The sequence below is a fragment of the Heliangelus exortis genome, chromosome 12, assembly GCF_036169615.1.
Source record: "Heliangelus exortis chromosome 12, bHelExo1.hap1, whole genome shotgun sequence".
NCBI classification, from domain to species: domain Eukaryota; kingdom Metazoa; phylum Chordata; class Aves; order Apodiformes; family Trochilidae; genus Heliangelus; species Heliangelus exortis.
Window position 1 is genome coordinate 4,912,665 of NC_092433.1, and position 21,615 is coordinate 4,934,279.

At 38.0% G+C, this 21,615-nt stretch overlaps 1 protein-coding gene across 17 annotated transcripts in view; it reads right to left on the reverse strand.

The window, feature by feature from the left end:
* Positions 1-21,615, reverse strand: part of DOCK3 (dedicator of cytokinesis 3) — a 186,378-nt gene that overhangs the window by 129,375 nt on the left and 35,388 nt on the right. For all 17 annotated transcript variants that reach the window (XM_071755610.1, XM_071755607.1, XM_071755606.1 and 14 more), the window contains exon 6: positions 876-1,024. In XM_071755610.1, the coding sequence (XP_071611711.1) occupies positions 876-1,024 (149 nt within the window). The remainder of the gene's footprint in view (positions 1-875; positions 1,025-21,615) is intronic.

Genomic DNA, 21,615 nt, shown 5'->3' on the forward strand with positions numbered 1-21,615 from the left:
TCCTCATGAATGTATTTGTGTCCCTCAGAGGGAGTTCTGAAGTTGGTGACTAAAGAACAGAGCTATAACAAAGATAGCTTAGTGACAACCATTTGACTTTCTTCCTTGTCAGCTTACAGAATTCCTCCTCCTTGTATGCTAATCAGCATTAATCCCACTCCTAGTTGAAAATCAGTCACTATATACCTGAGGAGAGTGGTATTTCCTTAGAAAAGGTCATAGGCATGTCATGCAAGGCTTACCTGTCTGATACACTGTATCTCAGAACAAAATCAATTCTGGTGAAGGGCTAATTTTTATCTTATGGCAATTTATTACCATTTCAGCTTCTATCTGAATTGCAGTCATCTTTGCCTCCTAAAAAACCCACAAACCTCTCCACAATGGAACTGACCAGGGAAAGTATAAATCTCCAAGAAATGTCAGAAACAACCAAATACAAAGATTATGTATTATAATTATATAAAAAGTCTAAATATCACAGCTTCAGCTCCAAAGTCACCGTCAACAGTGAGATTCTTTGGTCATTGCACCAACGACTAAAATGCTTACACTGACAAATGGGTTTTTAGTATCTATGAGCATGTACTCCTAGGTCTAATGTTCACTACTATATTGATATAAAGTGAATTGACCTAAACCTTTTATAAGTGCAGACAGCCTTAGAAAAGACCTAACAATAAGCAAACACACTAGTTTTATATTAAGAGTAGAATTATGCAATAAAATCACTGTAAAAAGTTATATTCGATTTCCAAATAATGAAAGGTTCTACTAGTGTATGAATACTCATGGAAGGAAAAGGTTGGGTTTTTTTAAATAAGCTATTTAAAGGTAATTAGAACAAACAGTACCCATGTGGTACCTGTACTTACTCATTGCCCCAGTCCAGCCTCACTGTGAGGTGTCTCTTGACCTCTCGCACCTGATCCTGTGTCAAGTGACCTGACAGCAGCTGTCTACGTAGGTCAATGAGCTCATTCATCACATGGCGCAGTTTGTAGAACAGATCTACCTTATGTTTCTGTAAAGGCATATTTTTGGGAGGAGAGGGGAAAAGAGTGAGAAAGGAGAAGGGGTGGGGGGAGAGAAAGAGAGGAGAAGAGAGAGATTAATAAATTTTTGAAGGAGTGTGAGAAAAGGAAGGAAGAGAGAGAGAAATTAATATTCATTCAACTACCCTAGAGTAACATCAATCCAGTTTGTACAAGCTTTAAAATATTGACATCGAAAAGTAGTGTTAAATGACTCTACTTAAACTGAGTAAATTTTTATTTCAAAAGTTTCGGATCAGTCTGCTAAAGAGTCCATTTTCTGATGGAACTGATGCTATATATAAGAGGATTCATTATGTGCTGCAGTGTTCACTTATTCCAATTACATAGTAATTTCAAAGCTTTAAAGTAACAGAGATGTGAAAAAGTTAGTTTTCTCTCAGCAGCTTAACTTAACGGTTCTTCAGAGATAGCAGCAACAATTCACCACAACAGAAAACCACTGTTAATAATTTTTATATTCCAATTACTAAAATTTACCCAGGTGTCTGTATTAGGTAGGGAGGATATCAGTATTCATTATCTGCAGTTTAAAAGGGACTAAAGTAACTAATGACAAAATTAACCTGCAAAATCACTTTAAAAGAGGAAAATTACCATAGACAGTAAAAAAAAAAAACCAACCCACACTATCACCATGGAGAGAAAGGAGAGGCAGAATAGAGTTGAAGGCAGCTTAATTCCAGGCTTGTATGCATTAGAGAATTCGAAACAGTCAAGAGTTTATAATGCCCCTCTTCACACCACAAGAGTCTGGTGACTAATAAACTCCACTGGGGATAGGAGGGAAGTGCACCTTTTTTAATGACTTTTCTCAGCCTTCTCTTTCAAGACAAAAAGACCTTCAAAATTCTACACTAAGGTAAGCTGATCAGGATTCCTACAACCATGGAAAGAAAACTGCTTAAAGTGAAACAGATGATCCAGAAACAGATGAAACAGATTCTGCTTCCACAGAAATTCATTTTAAGCACTGGAGCCACTCAAAGTGATTTTACCCTGAGTTCCACCCTAAACAAACCTGAAACTTTATCATCTTCTTAGTAGCTAGATGTTTTAAACAAATGCAAATCATTCCAGCAGGAAACCATTCATCCTGTTTTCCAGTAAACTTCCATTCAACCTATAAGCTTTCATTTTTTTTATCTAGCTTTTTCACAAGCTATGAGCAACAAGCACTTCATCTCTCCCTCCAGAGTCATCCACTGCGCACATTTACAAACAGATTTGGAAAGTGCTTTGCATCTGGAATAAAAGTGTAAGTATTTATGCAAAATATTTTATGGTAAAAATAAAGGTGTGTCAAGGGCAAAGAATCTGGATAACCTCAATAAATTAAGGACCCTCTTATAAACAGCACAAGTCTGTCCTCTGGCACATCTCATTGCCTTATTTTACTACCCTCAGACACAGATATTTGCTGTATTTCTTTGATTTGATATTACCAACAAGTAATCCTTATCAATGTTCAAATAATCATATGTACAGCTACGCATCAAAAAGTGGAACTCAGGTAATTTTTTTTTTTTTTTTTTTTTTCCAAGGACGCCATGTTAACTCTACAGATCCCAGAAGTCAAAAGATGGTTCTGGTGCTGTGGTGTTGGCCTTTCCTGGCAGCCAGTCCTCCACCCCGCCATGTTCTCACTCCCCTCTTCTCTACCACAGGCCAGAGCAGGGGGAAATTAAATATTTGTGGGTTGTGACAAAGACAGGGAGATCACTTGGCCATTACCATCCCAGAGAAACAGTTTTCACTTGGAGAAAATTACTTTAATTTGTTGCCAATCAGAATAGAGTTGCTGCCTCCCCACAGACACGGACACCTGCTCCAGCCCCTCTTGTTCACCTCCTCCTGCTCCGGCCTGGATGTCCCTGGGGCTGTTTCTTGCTCTTTTCCCCCTCACCTTCATTCCCCGTGTGGCTGCTTTCAAACGTGCTCCCGCGCCACGCTCCTGTGGAACCGGCCAGAACCAGCCAGAACCGGCTGGAACCACCCCCAACCCCCTCACACGGAGCCCCCTCACACGGAGCCCCCTCACACGGAGCCCCCTCACACGGAGCCCCCTCAGGTTCCCGCCAAAACCGGGGCAGAGCACCGCACCCCCAGGGCAGGAACACCAATTCCCTGTTTAGTGCCTGTGGTGGCTCTGAAATACTAAGGGTGTTGTTATTCCCTGAACAAACACCACACAATATGAATACACCTTATACTCATTTTGTTACCATGAGCTCATACTGTAAAGAAGTCAGGATTTTGCCTCTCTCAAGAGCAGTCCCTCAAAAGACCTTTCCTATAGCATTGCCTTAGGCTGTGATGGGAGAGAGGGGCACAAAAAACAGTTTCCTTATAAAAGCAAGTGAGTAGCTTTTCCCAGGTTCCTTGTTATGGATTTCAGTATCTAAATTAGATATTAAAGCCTGCCAGCATCATCAGCACATGAAAGGAAATAGCAAAGCTGGAAACAAGTCATTGCTTTCTTTTCAGTTTTGTCTGTTTTTTTCCTAATTATTTAATTAATTAATTTAATTATTAATTTATTAATATTTAGTTTCCTGGTGTCTCCCCCATATTTAATGGCTTTATAATGTCATACAACTGTTAAAAGGACACAACAAGAAGAGAATCCTTTTTGCTTTATGAGACTTCTTCAGAAGTATTGCTAACTACACTAGATAAATATAAGTCAACCTTCTGAATAAAAATACAATAAGAAAAGAGCCCAAGAACACAAAAGAAGCTTCCTTTTTCTCATCACATGACCCCAAAGATCTCTCTGAGTAAGATCAGCACAACCAAAACAGAAATACGAGTGAAACAGAAAGATCTGTAAACCAGCTGAGGGGAAAAATTCCATATAGCTGCAGCTGATGATTTTTATGCTTGTGGGAGATGTATAAAGACCTTCTGTGTTGAGGATAACTACAGGTTCAAAACCCTCTCATCTGCCAAGCCAGCTGTTTCCTAGTAGAAGGTCATCAGACTGGGGTGACTTGTCCTTCACGAATCCATGCTGACTACTTTCAATCTTGTCCTTCATGTGCCTGGAAATGTTTTCCAGGATTAGTTATGACATCACATTCACAGGGACCAAGGTGAGGCTGATCAGCTTGTAGTTTGATGGGTTCTCCTTGCCCTCAGTGAATACAGGAGTGATATTTGCTTTCCTCCAGTCCTCCAGCACCTGTTTCATTTGCCATGATCTTTCAGTGATGACTGATTGTGGCCTGACAATTTCATTTGCCAGCTCCCTCAGCACTATCCCATCAGGGCCCGCAGACCTAGGTACTTCTAGTTTGTTTAAGTATTCCCAGACATGATTCTCTTTCACCAAGGGTAAAAAAATCCATGCTTGAGACCTTCCCCTTGTCTCTGGAACCTGCGATTTTTAAAGGTTGGTGATGACTGAGATGAAGGTAATCAACACCCCTCCCTTTTCATATCCTGTGTCTCCAGGGCCCCTTCCTCAGCAGCTGGCCTACATTTTATTGCTCATGTACTTACAGATGCTGCCTTTGACATTCCTTGCCAGCTGTAGCTCTGGGTGGGTTTTTGGCTTGGACAGTTTATCTGTATTCCTCTTGGACTCCTTGTCCCTGCATTCATCTTCTGTCTACTTACAATGTAAGTTTTGCTGGGACCTCCTTGTTCATCCATAGAAGCCTCCTGGCATCTTTGTTTGACATTACTGCTTTCCTGTGACAGACTATTCTTTGAGCTTGGGTGAGGTGATGCATCTTGAAATAATTTCTTGGATCCCTCTTCTTTCCAGGACCTTAATCAAGAGGACTCTTTCAAGATGTTCTCTGAAGAGGTCAGAGCCTGCTCTCTTGAAGTTCAGGTTAGTGATTCTGTTTGTTGCCCTGCTCCTTCCTCTCAGGATCCTGAGCTCTACATCTCAAGGTCACTGCAGCTAAGGATACCTTGGACATTCACATCCCCAACCTGTCTGTCCTTGCTTGTAAACATGATGTCCCAGCAGTGAATGAGTTTTAATAAGTGGAGCTAAAATTGGTATCAAATGTTCCCTGCTCATATCATCACCTTCCATTTCCCTTGTAGACCTGTGCCCGCTATTTACATAAAAACCACAGCATAATGGTATTTTACATCCCAAAATAAATCTGTTGTGGTCTTCCAGAGGGAGAATGAATTACTCTGGTCCACAGCAAGTGTATTTCTTTTTTCCCCAGAAGCTCTGAATTCACAGAGCTTTGAATATTGGTAAGTCTGGCTCAAGGAGGACTTCCAACCCCCCGCAGTCTAACCCTAACATCTGCAGCCAGCAAAAGTAATTTATCTTGAGGTATTAGAAAAGGAGAAGCTGTATAGCCTTCACCTGAAAAAGATACATCATCTGGAGAATTTGAGAAGACACTGCATTCAAGGCTAACTGAAAATATTTACCTGTCAGAGAGGTAATAAATGAAAATATTTTGCTCTGAAATAAACTGAAGCAGTACTGAATAAGTGTAGAAGCCTCTACATATTTCATACCTTTAGTAAGCTTTTTACCATTATTTAAATGCAAAAAAAGCCTTCAAACATTCAGAAGAAAACAAAATGGCTATATTCTTTTGCAAATACAAAAAACCCATCTAAAGGTCATTTTCTGCATGACAGAGAAACTATATTACCTTTCATATCAGTTTTAAAGCAGACTTAAACAGAATGCTTTTATTTCCATGTTGAATAAATATGATGGTAACTTTGTTAGAAGCTATATTAATAATTAATATTCACACTAATCAACAATGGTTATAGAACTTACACAATAAGTACCCATCAAGAAATTTAAGCTGATTACAGTACGTACCAAGTGCTGTGAGGCAAATATTTTCCTCTTAGCAGTGCCAAATTCTCAACTCAAAAAATGCTTTCTACCCAAAGCATTTCCACTGCATTTAGGGTAAACAGCACTGAAAGAGCTTAAGAGTTTAAATGTTTATCAGGAAACCACACTTGCAGTGTACTTCTATCCTTTCTCCAGCTTCTCTCATACAGTGTCACACAGTACACAAAATTAATATTCTCATTCACACATGTAGAGTGGTGTAGAAGTAGTAATACTACTTTACACCTGACAAATTCAGCAAAAACAGAAAAAAAAATCCAAAAGAAATCACAGGGTGTGTAGAACTGGGTCAGTATGTGTAATCTTAAGTGTCTCTACCAATTCTTTTACTCCCATAGGATGTTCCTGCAGGTCATGCAAGACAAGCTCATTATGCTACAGAAGACTTTGCCAAAAGCCAAGCTTTAAATTTGTATTAGGAGTACCCAGAATGTTATGGAAGAACAAAAAAAAGGCAAAACACACACTATTATTCCAATAAAATACAGAACACAGACCATTATTTGCTGACCAGTTTGATTACTGCATCTTGTAATTAATCATTCTGGCCATGATGCCACCATTTGTCTTCCAGTGTTTCCATGAATCCCTAAAGAAAATGGCTGAATGTATTCCAGAAGTTTTCCAACTGCCTACTTATCATATAAACTTAAAAATGAGACATTTCAAAATTGTTCAACTCCAAAAATGTTTTGGCTATGCTTCACAGACAGGTTTGAGTAAGTTTCATTCCTCCAAAAGAGACAATTTCAACTACAGAGGAGCAGTTACAAAGAACAAAGCATATTGCTTTCTCATGTCTTAACATGTGAGAGTATCTTGTACTTTTGTTTGTGATTTAGGTCATAAAGATCTGTTTCAGAGACAGCAAACAACATGAAAATTCTGGTTTTATTTTGTAACATTCTGCAAAGAACTAGTAGTATCATTACCAGTATTTCCTGTAATTCCCACATTTCTAAATAGGTAAGTATTGAGCATAGTTTCCTTTAATTACAGTAAGAAAAAAAAATTATGTAACTAATTACAGAATCCCACTTGCTCTTAAAATCTTGACTTTAGAAGCATTGTGTTGGTAGGTAGAGATCAATAGAAAGTAAAAGTACACATTCACATTTTACCTCTAGCATTTTATTCTTGTGCAGGTGATGGCAGTGCATGCAATGCAACATGGTTTTAGAGGCTGTATGGCCTGAATCCACCAGGTTTACTTAATACAATGAAAACCAAGATAAGCTCAGTTTTATGAGACTGCCATTTCTGTCAGAGGAGGCCAACTGAACCAATGCTACTGATAAAATCACAGATGCTTTATGCATGTTAAAAAATGTTAAAAAAACAGAACCACTCCCTGATTTATCAGAAAGTTGTAATACTGAGCATTAACTGAAGAAGATTCCAAAATCAGAAACCACTGTCCAGCAGAGGAAAACACCTTATAGGAGATTTTAGTTCATTTACTTAGCAATTTAAAGAGAGAATTGCTCCACTTCTACTACCTTACACAGATGTTTAGCACAACTCTAATCCAGAAAGTACAACTCCCAGAAAGAAGAATGAATGCAAACCTCTTAATTTTAAAAATGTTTGTTCATAAATGTGGCAGTTACACTAGAAATATTTGCAATGAACCTGGGGCTGGCAGCTTTTTAAACTGCAGATTTTAAACAAATATCCCAGTAACATCAGAACAATCCATGTTTTCCCACTTAGGAGTATCTCATTATGAAAAGCCAATATCAAAACATTACTGTTAGAGTGTAATATTGACTTTTTTTTTGTCCATTTGTTTTACATTGGGCCACATTCTGAGATAGAAGTTACTACTGCTTAAAATGTAATAGCACACTCCATAGGAAAAAAGCCAAAAGGAAAGGAAGAAAAATCAGTCTAGCACTCAGGATTGGTATAATGGTTAAAAAGTCCAGTAAATAAGTCAAGCATTATGTCAGCATTATTCCTTGTGTGAAATACATCTGGCAGCAGTACCCTTTAATACACCACTAATTCTCAGCTGCCCAATCAGTACAGTCTCTAAAGCAGAACTAACTATTGACTCACCCAGCACCTCAACAATTTCTTATCTCCCACTCAGTATTTGCTGCTCTCTACAGCTTTTGAAACATCAGTAAGCCAAAAAAAGTACTCAATGTCAAACCCTTCCATAGTTTCTATATAAAGAGCTGACAAGATTGTGTTTTCATGTAGATAAAAATCATCAAAACCCTAAAAAATACATTTATAGGAGTACAAGACCTAGTGTATCATCTCTGAAAGGCATCACTAGTGAAATACTTAAAAACTGTTAGACTTTTGCATACAAATGTGTTGACTGAGAATATAAATCATCAGTGCAATATATCAACTTCTTAGCATTTTTTTGTATTTTAGTAATATTGTTTTTCAACACAGCTGGTCCTGACTAAACAGATTTAAAGATTCATCAGTTCCAAGACTATAAAGGATTATTGTGATTATCTTGTCTGACTTCCTGTGGGGCACATGCCATAGAAACATGCTCACAGATTGCTGCACCACACTTCCTCCAAAATAATGTGGAACAGATCATTTAAAGTACAATCCAGTTTTTTAAGGGTATCAGTAATAAAGAAGCAACTGCTTTTCCTGATTAATTTATTGTTAATTATCATAAATCCTTAAAAGCAACTTCATTTTTGTTCTGAATTGATATCACTTCAGTTTGTAAATACTGGACTTTGTTACAGTACAGTTACTTTGTTACTTTTTTACAGAATTGACATATTGAACAATCAAAAACCTAGCAATCATCTATCTGAAACCTTTCTCCATGTAAGCCAGAAACAGGCAAACATCTCATTGAACTTCTGCACTTTGTCTGAATAAACATAAAGCAATTTCTTCATTCTGTACTTTGCAGACTTCTGCTGGAATATTATTCTCACTTTTATATATTTACTTGTCTACTTTTAGCTTTTACACATTGAGCAGATGTGGATTAACACATAATTCTTAAAGCAATAATGACAATATCCAGGAGACACGATGTATTCTGAAGATTGGGTTTCACTGTTCGGCCCATTTAGTCTAGAAATTACAAGAATTAGGAAATCAACTTATGTCAAAAACTTGCAGGAAATAGAAATGGAATAATCTGTTCTTGTCCATGGCAAGTAGAATAAGAAATAACAAGAGATAAGGAGGATGAGCACAGGTTTCAGAAAAAGTTTGTGACTGCATGGGCCAGAAAGTATTGAACGTCTTGAGAGATTGCAAAGTATCCATTGTTACAGACTTCTTTTTTAACAGACAGGACAAGCATGTGTTGAAAATGCCAGAGTTAGAAATAAACTTGTCTTAAAGTAGTTGGACAGATAGAGCACCTGTTCTCCAGCAGATGCACCCTGGCTACTCCAGGCCAGTTATCTCTTCTGACCTCAGGAAAAGATAAGTAACCCTAAGATCTATTTTATATCCTTCCCTCTCGTTTTAAGTTCCCCCTCCTATCACTCCTTGCCTTGCAAGAATCACATACTGCAGATCATCTCTGAATCCTTCCACACATCTATTCTGCAGAAGCAGCAGCAATAGCTCAACACTCACTTCATTCAGTCTACAGAAAGATTTTCAATTACTCTCCTCCTCTGCCCCCCAGGGTGCCCCCCTGCCTACAAAGGCAGGACTTCTATCCTCTTAGCTATAAAAATCAAGCACAAGGCTCATGTTCAATTGATTATCCATAATAATGCTTCATCATCTTAAGTGTCACTGCACCTCAGGACACAAACACCATCTGTAGACCCTTTCTGTATTTGGATGTGTTAGAATAGATGCTGTTTAAATAAGCCAAGTATCTGACAGAAATTGTGCAAAAATTTCTGAGCTAATCATTATTAAACTTTCTACATCTGCATCATCAGCAAATTTCATGAGAATGCACCAATCTTTTCTGATTCCTGTTATGAGAAGAGTAAATAACTGATCCCTGCAGGTCCCATTACAAGTAATACACCTGAATAAGAATTCTTCTTTTCCACTGCATCGATCCATCTGTTTTAAAATCATTTCATAACTGCTAAAATTTAATCCTGCACTGTTCATTTCTTTATTCATAGTGTCAAGGGAGAGTTATTTAATGCCTGCAGAAGTCCTACTTATCAACACAACCCATATTCAGATCTATGGTCATGAATGATTTCTATCTCTGACATGGTTGACAGTTCCTGAAGAGAAGGCAAGGGCTAGAGAACAGGGAGACTTCACTATGAAGTTTTAAGATTTGAAGTCAGAAAAGACAATTGGTCTGGGACAGCCTGGAGATCTCCTGGAGGACACATGCTACAAGCTGTTGAGACTGGCCAAATGCATTGTAAGTTGGGTGAGAAGTTGGCTGGACTGCCAAGCTCAGAAGGTGGTCTTCAACAGTCTGTTGATGTTGTTGATGACAATTTGTGTCTGGTTCCTAGTGGCATCCCTCAATGTACCAACATCTTAATTAATCATCTGCATGTTGCAGTCTCAAGAGACTCTGCAGTTGATAGGAAGCCTGGGGGAGCCATCACCATACTGGGGAGGCTGTTATTCAGGGGAGCTTCCTTGACATGCTGGAAAAACAGAACAAGAACCTTGCAAAGTTCTTCCAAGGAAAATACAGAGCCCCCCACTCCTGGGATAGGATAACTTTATGCAACAAGGGCAGGCAGCAGCCTTTTGGAAGACAATCTGGTGATCCTGATGACGTTGAACATGAGCCAGCAGTGCTGTCCTTGCAGCAGAGAGCAGCCACACACCAGGCTGCTTTAGCAAGAACGTAGCCTGCAGGTTAAGGGAGGCAATTCTGCCCTTCTATTCAGTAGTCATGAGACATCTGGAATACTTATTTAACATGTACAACTGCTAGATGGGAACATTTAGAAAAGATGGATCCAAATTCTTCTCAGAGGTGCACCAGAATAGGAATAAAGGCAACAGTGGAAATTCAAACTAGGCAAAAGGAAAGAATTTTTTTCTTTATGGCTCTTTCAAAAATTAGAACAGGTTTTTGCCCTGAGAGGTTGTGGGATCTTCACAAATATCCGAAACTCAATGGAACAAGATCCTCAGCAACCCATTCTAATGGGTTCTGCTTTGAGGAATTTGTACTGAAAAACTCCAGAATTTCTTTCCAATCTACAGGATATTCTGTGCTTGTAAAGTGTAAGACACAACACTCAAACTCCCTGTGAGCCATAAGAAGATCCTTTGCCTGGTTCTGTCTAATTTTAAGCCAAAACCCTGTAACGGAGATAACAATCAAGTTTCACAACCAAAGAGTTTGTGATAACCAAAGCAATATACCCCTGCTATTGGACTATTACCAACAGTATAAATTCTTTTTATTGCTAACCAGTCATTTATTACATTGAAGTACAACACGTGGCAGCTCAGCCAGTTTAATCCACCAGGAATACCTGATGCTAAAAAAGCAAGTGGTCATTGACTGAACCTATTGTGTCCTTTTCATGCACTTGTACAGTGAGCCCCATCAAGAACCTAATCTGCCAGAAAAACAGCAACAGAATTAAAGCTCGTTAGCATTCAGCCAGAGAGTTCCCTGCCTCCCACAGCACAGCCACACTGACCCTGCTCTATGCACAGTAAGCAGTGTACTGAAGCCTGGCTGCTCAGAGTCATTCCTGTCTAAATTACCTTCTGCTTCACAATATGGATGCAATCACACTGCAGTCCTTCCTATGGCAGAAGCAATAAAATCACATTTCTTCTTTCTATACTGCCACTTCCTTCCAAGAAAATTAACTTTTACCAGTACCTAACTCAGTCCAAACAGAAAAGATACAACATAACAGGGTAGTAGAAGAAATAATGAAAGGAAAGGGGCTTGTCTAGAGTATTCAAAAGGACAGAAGGCACTGGCCAGGCCAACTTGGAGACCTCTAGCAAAAGATGAGTCATACGAGGATTCTTTATTTCCTCCAATAAAAAAAAACAAACCAAAACTATATATTATATACATATATATATATCTAAACAAACCAAAACCCAACAGTATCAAATTTAGCATCATCTTGCAACAATATGCTGAGATAGTACAGCTATTGGCACCAGGAAGCCACACACAACATATAAATGTTTAAGGTTATTGTCCATGTGTAAGAAAATTCTGGCTTTTTTTTATGATGCCCATGAGCTACCCAGTTATGTACTTCCCAGATTCACCTACCAAAAAAAACCAAAAAAAAAAACCAAACAAAAAAACCAAAACAACCCACTAAAGATGGTAATGGAATGAAGAGCTAAAGTATGAAATTTTTCATCTCAAAACAAGGTATGAATTTTCTAGGATAAATAAAACTGACAACTAGGAAAGATTTATTTCAGATCGTTTCACACAAGAGAAATCTTTTCAAAGAAGGAATGTGCCTCATGGCTGTGTCTCCTATTCCTGCAACTATTTCAATACTACTATTCTCTGCTTTATCTAACACAGCAATGCCACTGGTTTCAATAGAAATATCAAATCACAATCATGTTACTTGTAGACAACTATGATGGTAACAGAATCACATAAATAGAATATGTGCATTTAGATGTGTTTCTAATGTAGATTTACATGATGACAAATACCAGTATTACAGTGAGAGCTGACATGCCTGCAATTATTGTCAGATCTGAGACAGCAAACTCAGCAGCTACTTCAGAGTGTGACACCAAAATCCAACAACAAGCCTAACAGGCTCATTAGAACCATCCTCCTGATCCTGAACTTGTCAGTGATGCTGGGAGTTCTCTTAAACCAAGCTGCCATTCTGTTCACATCATGTGACACAAGGGCCAGACAAAAACTGACAGACAACTCATCTTTGGCTTCTCCCTTCTTAGCACTGGACTGGTCATAATATTTTCCCCTTCTGAAAGGCAAGAGGATATCTGCATCATCTTCAGTACCTCTAAGTAATAACTAAATTATATATCAGGTTTTTGTCAGCTAAACTGTTGTCAGACAACTTGTTAATTGCAGGAAACACGGAGTCAACATTTCCTCTACTTGTTCCCTTTCATCACAGTTAGAGTAACAATTAAAAAAAAAGAAAAATTAATTTAGCAAAGTACCAAATAAAAATTCAGTAACAATAAAATTCAGGAAACGGAAGAAAGAACCAGGGAATGGGAGATGAAGAGTTAATGAGAAACTCAGACTGGAGCCCTGAAAAAAGAATGAGGCAAAACGGGACAAATGATGGGAGAAATATTAGAAGAAATGGGGTAGCTGAGCTCCCTGTATGAAAGTACAAATCAGTTTCCAGGTGTTTAGGGTGGGTGGTTGGTTTGTTTTTACATCTGAGGTCCATTGCTTAATGCACACGAATTCTGATAAACTTTGGGCTGGTCTTCAGAGCACAGAGGTGCCACTTCAGAACTCATCTGCCACATTACACAGGTGAGCAGGAGAAAGCTGACAGGCTTTGATGTCCTCTAAAAAGGGACACAATGTAACATAAAATAACATCTCTATTAAATGTAACATTATAGGGTTTTTTGGTTTTTTTAAAGAAAAAAAAGTGTATTTTTTAAATAAAAATGCTCCAAATCTGCCTATCTGGATCTGAGGATCCAGCACATATATCAGTAATTTTTAGGATCAACAGTTTCTGTCACCACATACAGTTAAATGAAATGAAGATGACAGTAATATCCATAAACAATACCCTTAAAGTTATTTGGTTGTTGCAAAACAAAACAACCACACACACACATACAAAAACCACAGTTGTTACGATCTTTTTTCTTCATAAGATGTAGTATTTTCCCCTCTCCTCCACTCTACCATATATTCCATAATTAATATTCTTACTTACAGTAATTTAACTCCATTAACCCTTTGAACACAGTCATGAAAACCTGCTGTACACCTATTTCTTTACACCTTCATTTTCATTAATAAACACACAGAAAACAGCATTAAATAGAAACCTCTGGTGCTGTTTTCAGAAAAAAATAACCACTTTCTTTTAGTATTATGAGCCAGTATTCTATGCTACATTTTATTACTTTATTAAATCCTAGCTGAGCAGGTTTCCAAGAACAAACTTTCCTCAAACAGGAAAATAAGTCCATCTGATAATGTTATTAAAACCACTTTGAATCACTAGATACCTGCTAGGCAGAAACTGTATATGCAGAGAAGCTGCAGAAGTTCATCTCACTGTAGAAGGTAACTGGCCCTGTGCACTCCAAATTAAACTTGAGAGATTCAGGTCAAAACAAAAATTCTGAGACCAAAAATGTTATTACCTCACTCCTTTTAACTCAGTGCTTACACTCTGCAAGACAGCTGTCAGGCTGTAGATAGAACAAAAAGACTTTATTAACTATTACTTCAAGTTCAGAGGCTATCAGCAAAAACTAAGGAGGAAGTTACAGATGGATTCCCCAAATAAAATTACTGCTTTCAACCCTTTCCTGGCCTACCCTGACACAGAAGAAAATATTGAATGCTGGAAGTAATAGAAGGTGTGGAAGAGCAATAGCACTTAGAATCACTACTAATACTTTTCACTGTTGTATTAGAAAACACTGACAGTAGATGCACGTGTGCCCAATAAACTGAGCTTAAGCTAATTCACAGAAGAAACCTGCAGATATTATTCTTAAACCAAAGAAAGACTACACACTCTAATTATAAACCTGAATCTCTGATAACATCAATGTAACAGTTCTCAAAAGGCATTAGCTACTGGATTAAACAAAAGAAAAGCTCAAGCTCCCTCTAATCAGCTCTGGAGAGCAGCTCCTCAGTCCACAAACTCACTGCTGTCAGGAGGGGTGGGGTGGGAATGGTCACGGGCAGGAGGGGAGAGGAGGGAGACAAAGTTTTCGAGGAGGGAGACAAAGTTTTCTTGTCTCTCTCAGCAGCAGTGCCAGCTTGCATCAGCTTGAAAAGTCCAGAGAGATATTAAATAACAGCCTCTCCTCCTTCCTTCTGAAAGGGTCCAATCTCAGCTTCATTTCTGAATGCCTGCTCTTGCAGAGACCACAGAGCAGAGACTACAAGCATTCACCAATTCCCCATCACCTCCCAGGACATATCTGGAAGAATAAACTGAAATTTGCTCCATCAACTCCAATTTAATTTTGATCAAATACTTAATACTTCAATAGGTAAGAACACAAAAGATACCACTATTTCCCCTGCTATGTAAAGGTCTCTGAATTCATGCTTTTTTTTTTTTTTTTTCCCCCCTCCTTCTGTAAAATGAGAAAAAACCCACAAACTTCATATAAAGGACTTGAGACTCAGAATCTTTTGAATTTATAGAGTTCTTTCAGCTGAGGAAAGCTTCACTGAAAGGTGTCAGGCACTGAAAGAGGCTTGACCAGGGAAATGGTAGACTCACCATCCCTACAGGTGTTTAAAAAATGTGCAGATGTGGAACTTTGGGACATGATGTAGTTGCCATGGTTGTGTTGGGTCAACAGACCTGAGGACCTCAGAGGTCTTTTCCAACCTTAATGATTCTATGATACTATGAAATTCTGAAATTCTCACACAACTCAGCAAAACACAGTGGAAAGAAATAACTAATATAGTTGTAAGTCACACATGCATGTAACCCTAACTGCTGAGGATACTACTTTCAGTAAAACAGTGGATTTCAAATACTATTGTTAACAAGCAATATAATTTCTTTGGCCCATATAACCATAATTTCTTTGGTGTTACTTTCCACTTCACCCCTAGGAACAGGGGTTCCTAAATTTCTTGCAGGTCCACCCTTGCTGTGCAACAGCCACAGAAGCCCCTTGCAGCCACACACATGGGAGATGCAGGATTTGGCTGAGCAGTGTTCATGTACCTTCAGCATTTGAAATCCCCTTTAAGAAGGAGCCACTGCTATAAAGAGGTGCACATTTACCAGTGGCTACTGTCAGACTCAGCAGACTTCAAGAAATGCCTGAGAACACAGACATTTCCCTGGTACTTGAACGCTTGACTTTGCAACTTTTGAACAGTTTTGATTCACCAATTATCACTACAGTATATCCACAGTCACATGGCTGGAAGTTGAAATAGGAGAAAAGAAATAGATCTTGGATCATGGTGTTAAATGTTTTAATTTTACCTTAATACCTTATGTAAAATTAACTATCTCTCCGTTAGCCAGACTTACCACTGAGCTTTTAAATTAAAATTCATTTTTATTCCTGCTTGTTTAGAATGACACAATAATCAACCATTGCCTCCTGCCCAGCCAAATGCAACAATGCAGAGAATAATTCAGTTTGGCAGGCCAAGTGCTGGCTGTCCACTGCTGCAGCTACACTGCTCTCTTGCTCCAGCCACAAGGCTTTTACATACATTGTACATACATTGATTCTCATAACCCCAACTTTCTACCCCTCCTGCCCTTGACACTTTGTTACCCACTCCCCTCTTAGAAAATAAAAATAATGATGCTATATGCCAAAATTAAAATCACAACACTTAAAAATAAATATTATATATTAGTTACAGAAACAACAGAAAGAAACAAAACCAGGGGAAGACTGAAGGACACTTCTTGACACCACATGGACAATAGTGCAATACAGGCTGCCAAAAGGACAGATGTTCTTTGCTTTTCTATTTTTAAAAAGTAAGTATCTGCCTTCTATAAAATGAAATCCAACACCCTGTCTTTTCAGTTCCAATGAATACTCACTCGGGGTGATCAGTCTTCTTCCTTCTAAGCTCTATACATGTCAGTTTCCCCCTATTCCTTTTTTCCCCTCTTCTCTGATTTTATGGTCTTTGAAAACAGACAAAGCCCAAAATGAGTTGCCATGTTTCCACAAAATACCTTATTGGAAGACTATAATCAAACCACACTACCATTTGCCTCAACTTCAAATGCCACTCTGTCATAACATCCTATTGGGAACAGCCCAGGTGAGTCTCTCCAGTTACAGTGGAAGAAACCTTCAAATTCCTGTTTGGATTTTTGGATTAAAACCTTTTCCTCCCTAGTCTAATGTAATTAAGTGCTCAGTAGGTTTATGGTACTAAAGGAATACTTTGAAAGCATCTGCTAGTCAGCCACCAGCTTCCCTGGGGTAAATTCCATTGGGTTTCCTCACTGCTTGCCTGTTGAAAGCTACTGTTAAACCAGCATTCAATAAAATCCAATGCTCATCTTTTAATATTGCACATGTATTTTACATGTACACAGTAACATTGCTTTCAGCAAGCAGTAGACTGGATATTCATCTAAAAGAAAAGAGCTCTTTGATAACTATAAACTAGCTAATACATAAAATATCCAAAAATATTCTCAAAAACAACCAACTTCCAAGTCCCTTCCCAATTTGCTACATATTTCAGTATCAAGAAGGCTGCTTTCCTCTTCTATTTACCAAATGTTATGACCTCCTGTATTAATGTCTAAACAGCATTCTCCTACAGAGCAAGAAATTCTAAGAACACCCGACACTTAGTTGGTGACTGTAGGACTTGCCAAGGACACCAGAAGGTGACTTATATTGAATTCTATCTTTTCATTAAAATATATATTAAAATCTATCCATCTCCATGGTAACTCAAAACATATATTCCTCCCATATAGCCTGATTAATACTTTGTATTTTCTGTTTTGTAATCAACCTTTTGTTTCTATGTTTGAAAATACATAAAAACTAAATCTTAAATGATATAATGAAGATCATGTATGTACACGTAAATGAAAGGTACAACACTGCATATATTGCTACTTGTTATACTATTCTTTAAATCCATTTAACTAGACATAAGCTCTGGGGTCTTCAAAGGAAAGTAGCTTTCAAAACTAGTAATTTCTTCAGACTTCAGTGCTATAAGAACTTCTTGCAAACTAATCTCATTTTGCTCTCCTAAAAATTTATGCCTACTTGTAAATTTCTCAGACCTCCAGAAACCACTCTGAGAGATCAGTTGCATTAAATCTCTTAAAATATGGAAGGGAAAAATAATAATTATGGGAATCCTTTATAATCTTAAAATATGAAGCACTTAAAGTGAACTTCAGCAAGTTGGTGCTAATGGGGAGATGTACTGAAACTGACTGCATTTTATGGCAGTGACCTAATAAATATATTTTCTGCATTAGGACTGTTTCACCAAAGAAGAAATGTAGAGGTCAGGGCATCCACTAACAACCTCTAAGAAGCCACAGCCAACAAATTTATGTAAATTCAAGTCTCAGTTTAACAAAGTATGAGAAATACCTTTTCTCAGCTTCCCAAAGACAACATATCTAGGGAGTGTAAAACCCTGCAACTGTGGGTACAGAAACTTTGTAACTGCCTAAGGTAATGACTGGATGTAAAACACACAGTGACATTTCCATATTGTGGTCTTTATTCTGATTCCCAAAATTCAATAAAGATGCAGACAGACTAGAGAGGGTCCAAAGAAGTACCATGAAGATGATCAAAGGGCTGCATAACCTGCCCTGCAAGGGAAGTCAACAAGACATTGGTCTTTTCTCTTTGGAGAAGGATGCTCAAGGGGACCTCATCAGAGTATCCTAGTGCTTAAAGGGCAGCTACAAAGAGAACAGAGATTCTCTGTTCACTGAGAGCCACATGGAGACAGCAAGGGGCAATGGGTGTGAATTGCACTGGGAGAGGTTTTATTTCAACGTAAGAAAGAAATGTTTTACATTTGGAACAATCATTTACTGGAACAACCTCTGCGGGGACACGGCCAAGTTGCCATCACTGGATGTTTCAAAGATACAATTGGCTAGATAATCCCATCTAGGCTCCTCTTCCCAGGAAAGGTTAGACTAGGTGATCTTCTGAGGTCCCTTCAACCTGGGCTGTTGTCTGAATTATCCCCAACTCCCCCTTCTGTGACTGAACACACCAAACTATAAAAATATCCAACATATGCATACAACATACAACACTGAAGTGTTCATCATTCTGCATTCTCCAAATCATTCTGCACATACCCTTCACAACCCAATCAAGGAAAATGTTCAAGTATCTTCAAGTAATCAAATGACAAATCTGCTAAAAGCCTCTGATTAGGTTGCTAAGCAATCAGATGTTTTCCCAGTGCACTGTTCCCTTAGAGAAACTGAAGAACTAAATGCTACTGAAAGTGGAAATATTTACTCTTGGCTTCCCTTCCTGTGCAGGACTTAACAAGACTGTCAGATGCCTCATACTCATATCCAAGTTGCTGGCCACTCCATGAAAGTCCATCCTTCACACCAACCATACAGAGATATAAAAATATGAATAATACTGCCAAACATGAGAATATAGGACTAGATATAATCAAGTCATAACTTTGAGTCTCTCTGTTAGTGCAAACTGGGGTCAGACAAGGTTTTAAGATTCTTTTTAGCTGTCTCTTTCACAATGCCTTAACAATCACCCTAAAGGACTTTCCTATTTGCAGGTAACCTTGGAAACGACTCAGAAAAAATGAAAGAGGTCCACATATATGTACAATACCATCTTTGTATATATGTCTCAGTACAAATGCATCCTTTTTCCAGTTTTCTTACACAGAACTCTTTTCCCTTCTTAAGGGAGACCTTCTTAAGCAGACCTCAGATGTACCGTGTCTATTATAGATCAACCCACACTTTTTTTTCTGTGTATGTATTTTAGAAAATGCATCAGCAGTTTAATCTTCAGTCACTCAGAAGCAAAAGGCATTTCACTAAGTAAAAATGTCCCATTATATGCCCCAATACAAGAGTATACTACATAGTGATTCAGTGAATGGCATTGTTTTTTAAGTGAGCTTTGAACTAAAATTTCAATTTCAGAGACACTCTGAAACATCCAGAGTCAATTGCACCTTTTACCCTCTCTCTTTTACTTGAGCGATTCCTCAGAAAATCTAAAAGGAGCCAGAATAGAGTTTCAGACTTAACTGGCAAAGTTCCCATCTATTCCCAAAGTCCTCAGGTCTTACTCCTAAAAAAAAAACGAGAAGTCACTCCAGGCTCTTCCCCCTGCTCCCCTTCTGCATAAAAGTAGCAAATTACCTTTATTGATCTGACCAAATTCTAAATTGTGCAATTATGTTTGGTGTCTCTACAGTCATATGCAATTTCAACAGAAATAGTTCTCATATCATATCTTAAACTCTGAGGAATTTTTTTACTGTTAAAATAGCTACTGTGCTCCAACTGTGAGTTCAGCCATCTCTTCAGCTGACTTAACAACTCACAGGAGTCTTGTTTGACCTAATTAACTAAAGCTCACAGAGAACTTGCAGATTCTTTATTTAGAAGTAGTATAAAAATAACAAATCTTATCAACATAAACAGAATAAGAGACAAAGTTATATACCTTATTGGTATTATTTTTCTGTATCAGTGGAAGTCAGGCACTAGTCTGGGCAACTGCACAAGAGCCACACACATGCTTTTCACCATGACAAATGTCATTTTGTGTCTTTATTCACTTCTGTTGCCTACATAACTCTCCAGGGTTTGTTCTTGCTTATCTGCTCTCTTCCATGTCCCTCTGGAGTTGAACAAGCTCAGCTTCCCATAATGGTACCAGTAAATATCTTACTGTTCTTTCCTCTTCCACCCTTTATTAAGTAGAATATTGAGGAAGGGAATCACTGGCATCTTTTGCTCTAAGCAGTTGTAATACTGAGAAAGAATCAGCAGAACCTTCCTGCAAATGTCTTGGGCTTCCCACAAAACAGAACTGTTATCTTCTCCAAATTAATTTAAACAACAATAGGGACCGTATGAGCTAGGCAAAACAATAACACAAGATACAGGGCCCCTTCTCCTCGTGACAATATATACACTTGTTTGTGTCTACATACACTCACGCATATATTTGGCAAGTAGCACAGATTTTAAAAACTCATTTCCTGTGAATTCCCTCTCAAGGTTTTCATACAATGACAGTGAAGGTAGGAAAATACAAATATGTATAGGAGAAAAACAAGGGTTCTTTTCTATCCCAGGACTCTAAAAGTCATATCATCTTTACACCTTTAAAAATACCATATATTTAAATTTTATTACTTATTATTCAATAACAAAGAAAGATGATTTTTAGATAAGAGTTTCTAAATAGGGTTATATTACAACAACAGAAAATACCCTATATAATGAAAATCCTTAATAAATTGATTGCTTCTGTAACTTTATTTGTATCCCTTACCCATTTGAGTGAAACCTCCTTCATTCTCAAAGATCTTAGTTTTGTTAGCATTTAAAGGGCTACAATACCAAAATCCAATTACTCAGACCATAATACATTATAGTAAAGCAAATGCCATATATATTTATTTAAAATTTATTTTAGGTACAGTCCTTCTTTAAGAATTCACTGCACACAGATGCCTTTTTCTCCAGTTTCAGATTCAAGCTCTACAAAGATTATCACCTGGCTTTCACCTCAATAGCAAAAATTACAGAATTATCACAGCCCTGTGTAGCATAGAGGACTCAGACAAACCTTTCCAACATATATTTCACAGACCTACAAACTAATACTACTGCACAGTTCTTATAACTCAGTCATATTCAAGCTTCCCCATGCAGTTTCTTCCTAGTAATAGCATGGACTCTCTGGTCAGAGGGAACCAAGGAAAATTGCCAATATTTTACACAAACTGATTTTCTACAATCGCCTCTCAGAGTTGTGCTTCATTTTGCCCTTCAGTTTCTCACTGTTTTCCTCCTCCTTCCAATTCTATTTTAGATGAGCTATTTTATCTTG